The sequence below is a fragment of the Babylonia areolata genome, chromosome 5, assembly GCF_041734735.1.
Source record: "Babylonia areolata isolate BAREFJ2019XMU chromosome 5, ASM4173473v1, whole genome shotgun sequence".
NCBI lineage: Eukaryota > Metazoa > Mollusca > Gastropoda > Neogastropoda > Buccinidae > Babylonia > Babylonia areolata.
In genome coordinates, this window is record NC_134880.1 from 44441362 (window position 1) to 44445637 (window position 4276).

The 4276-nt window shown below is 47.9% G+C and overlaps 1 protein-coding gene across 1 annotated transcript in view; it reads right to left on the reverse strand.

Annotated features, from left to right (window-relative positions):
* Positions 1–287: 287 nt before the first annotated feature.
* Positions 288–4276, reverse strand: part of LOC143282287 (opioid-binding protein/cell adhesion molecule homolog) — a 197572-nt gene continuing 193583 nt past the window's right edge. The window contains exons 8-9 of the mRNA XM_076587886.1: positions 1964–2167; positions 288–418 (exon numbers count right to left, since the gene is read on the reverse strand). Of these exons, the coding sequence (XP_076444001.1) occupies positions 288–418; positions 1964–2167 (335 nt within the window). The remainder of the gene's footprint in view (positions 419–1963; positions 2168–4276) is intronic.

Genomic DNA, 4276 nt, shown 5'->3' on the forward strand with positions numbered 1-4276 from the left:
ACATTGTACTGTCTGCGCACATACTGACTTACACTGGCACTGCACACACACTGACGTACACACACACACTCTCTCTCTCTCTCCCTTCCTCTCTCTCTACCCCCCATTCCTTCCTCTCCCACTCACTCTCTCTCTCTCCTATCGTCTCATCTCAATCATCTCATCAGCAACAAAACTGAGTGTTCCTTTCAGTTCGTTTCAAATGGAGGGGAAGCAAGTCTTGCAAGGGGACAGAACGAACCCGGAAAACAGGAACAGAAACCCCTCTCAGCCAATCAGGAAAGCTGTCACAAAGCCAGACGCGCGAGGACCAGCACGCAGACGAGGGCACTGAGCGGGCGATGAGCGGGGAGGAGGAAGGAACAGCCGGAGTTTCTCTTGCCTGCACCGCTGGCCGAGTCTGCCTCTTCCTGTGGGCCTGTGGAGACAGGAGGGGTGATTTCGTCACTGCAGCATGCATACACACACACACACACACACACACGCACGCATATGCATTACACACACACACACGCACGCACACGCATGTACACACACGCACACGCACGCTCGCACGCACAAACATGCACACACACACACATAAATACACGTACGCACACGCGCGCGCACACACACACGAGCACGTATGTACAGACATACATATATACACACGCGCACGCACACACACGTACATGCGCACAAATACATATACACACACGCACACGCACAAACACGCACACACACACACACTACACACGCACGCACACACACACACGCATGCATGCACACACACACACACACACACACTAACATACACACACACACACACACACACACACACACACACACACACACATGTACATACGTAACTTCATTGTTTTTAGGTCAACATTGTGCTGAACTCACACACAGACACAGACCAACAGACGTACAGACGGACAAACACACACACACATACACACATGCGTACATATTCTATTTGTTGTTGGATTAACATTGTACTGTACTCACACAAAGACAGACGGGCAGACGGACTAAAACACATACATACACACGTACATACATAGCTTATTTGTTGTTGGATTACTGTTCTTCTGAACTAACACACAGACTGACAGAAAGACACGCGTACACACACACGCACGCGCGCGCGCGCGCGCGCGCACACACACACACACACACACACAGCCATAGCCACACACACACACAAACACACACACACACAGAGCCATAGCCATAGCCACACACACACACACATGCACAGACACACTAACACTTACACAACTCCACCACCACCCCTTCAAAGAACACCCACACATCCACATCGACACATACACTCACACCCACAACCCCACACACCCATTCATCCCCCCCCCACCTCCTCCACCCCGAAACACACACACACACACATCCTACCACTAACTCCCCCCAACACACACGCACATCACAAACATCCCCCCTCCCACCTCCTCATGCCCCCCACACACGACCACACACACACACACACACACACACACACACACACACACACACACACACACAAACACCCACAGTTAATGATGTAAGAGTGTCGCATTGCATGTTGTAATCGTGTTAGTATCATATGTAAATTTATTGCTATTTACGCTTGTATTATTTCTGTTGTTGTTGTTGTTCTTCTCGGTAGAATTTTTGTGTATTTCTTGTAATTGTTTATTTCCATATATCTTTTCCAGGCCCCCACTTCCCCCATTTCTTCCTATTTAAATTAAAAATAATAATTTTCTTTTCTTTTTTTTATGAGGGCAGGATGTAGAAAAGCTGTATAAGCTTATTCTTTTACCCTCAATAAAGATCATTTTGACTTGACTTGACCCACCCACCCACCCACCCACACACACACACACACACACGACCACACACACACACACACACACACACACACACACAAACACCAACCCACCCACCCACACACACACACACACACACACACACACACACACACCTAGTTCAGACTTCTGTGGACTCCAGTAGTCGGGGGGGAGGGGGTACGGGAGGTCTGGAGGGGGCAGCTGACCCCTGTTGGCCTTGCCGGACACTCGGTCCACGTAGGGGGGTCGGAGGATGACCATATGGGTCGTCGTCGTCCTCTTCGCCATCATAGTCGTCGTCGTCGTCGTTGGCGTCGTCCTTATGTGGGCCGAGTATTCTGAGGACGAGCAATAGTTATCGACGGATTAGTGGGGTTGATGTTATTTTTCCAATAAAAAATCATATCTTTGTTTATATAATCTTTTTGGGGGGTGAAATATACAAGTGACAGTATAAGCTTTAAGCTTGTTGATGCTCTTTTATCATTCATTGCATTGTAATCTTGTGTATTTTGTTGAATAATTAAAGATTATTTAAACCAAAATAGTTGCAAACGGATGTGTTCTAATCAAGACTCCATTCATACAGGACTGTTACATGAACATGCTGAACATGTCATGATGTTTTAAGGAACTGCCATAATGCCGTCTTGATCACAAACTGAACAGGTGTGATAGCTCTCTCTCTCTCTCTCTCTCTCTCTCTCTCTCTCTTCTCTCTCTCTCTCTCTGACCCTAGATGATCCTGGATTCCGAGTTCTGGCCCATGGGGGTGGAGGCCACACAGGTGTATTCTTCTTCTTATCATTATTCTCATCATCATCATCATCACCATCACCACCACCACCACAACCATCATCATTATCATCATCATCAACACCACCATCATCATCACCATCATCTTCATCATGACCATCATCATCGTCATCATCAACATCATCATCACCACCACCACCACCACCACCATCATCATCATCGTCATCATCACCACCATTACTATCATCATCATCATCACCACCACCACCACCACCACCATCATCATCATCATCACCACCACCACCATCATCATCATTACCACCACCATCACCATCATCATCACCACCACCACCACCACCATCATCATCATCATCACCATCACCATCATAATAATCATCACCATCACCACCACCATCATGATAATCATCACCATCACCATCATGATAATCATCGCCACCATCACCATCATGATAATCATCACCATCACCATCATGATAATCATCACCATCACCATCATGATAATCATCACCATCACCATCATCACCATCATGATAATCATCACCATCACCATCATCACCATCTTGATAATCATCACCATCACCATCACTATGATCATCATCATCACCACCATCATCGCCATCATGATAATCATCACCATCACCATCACTATGATCATCATCATCATCATCACCATCATGATAATTATCAAAATCACCATCATGATAATCATCACCATCACCATTATCACCACAGGGTAAAGTGAGGTCTGAGCCCGACGTCCCGCTCACGACAACAAAGTGAAACGTTTCTAACCGCCTCTCCTGTCCAAGCGTGGTGATGCCTCAGGACCACTGTCTGCCTTACCAGGCATCAGGACGTCCTGGCAAAAGGCCTCTCCTACATCACTGTGCCCATACAGTACTGCTACCTTCTTCATCTTCTTCTTCTTCGTTCGTGGGCTACAACTCCCACGTTCACTCGTATGTACACGAGTTGGCTTTTACCTGTATGACCGTTTTTACCCCGCTATGTAGACAGCCATACTCCGTTTTCGGAAGTACTGCGACCTTCAAGTCGTGTCCCTGTTTTCGCTGAGTTTGCTATGTATTGGCTCGACCCAGTGCACGGCCTCGGTGTATATACCTGGGTGGGCAGACTGGACTCGTTAGCCATGGTCTTAGCAGTCAGTCTAGGGAAAGGACAACTCTGATTCCAAACCCGGGTAGATGGAGCTCGTTAGCCTCGACAGGCGATCCATCTAGGACGAGGACACGTCTGATGAAACACCCAAGGAGTGCTGGATGGCTTCGTCATGCGAAGACCCTAGATCCATGGACATGCCAAGAGCTTCCGATTACCGAGAACCTGTCTGGGTTACAACCCCATGCTTCCTGGGAAGGTGTTTGAGTCAATGGCTAGGACAAGGACAGTCTGGTGTCAAACCTGCAGCCCTGTGGTCGCCACAGCCGTCTGAGCCCACTGAACCACTGTGGAGTGTCACCTCAGTGGTGTGAGGAGCGGAGATGGTTTGCGCGCACTGATCTTCACTATAAACCAACGTGGCGAAGCCGAGAAGAAAGTCCTACAGCAATGGGTTCTCACTTATCATTGGATCCTTAGATCCGAGGGACCTGCCACCACCACCACCACCACCACCATCATCATCATCATCATCTTTCATTGTTATCATC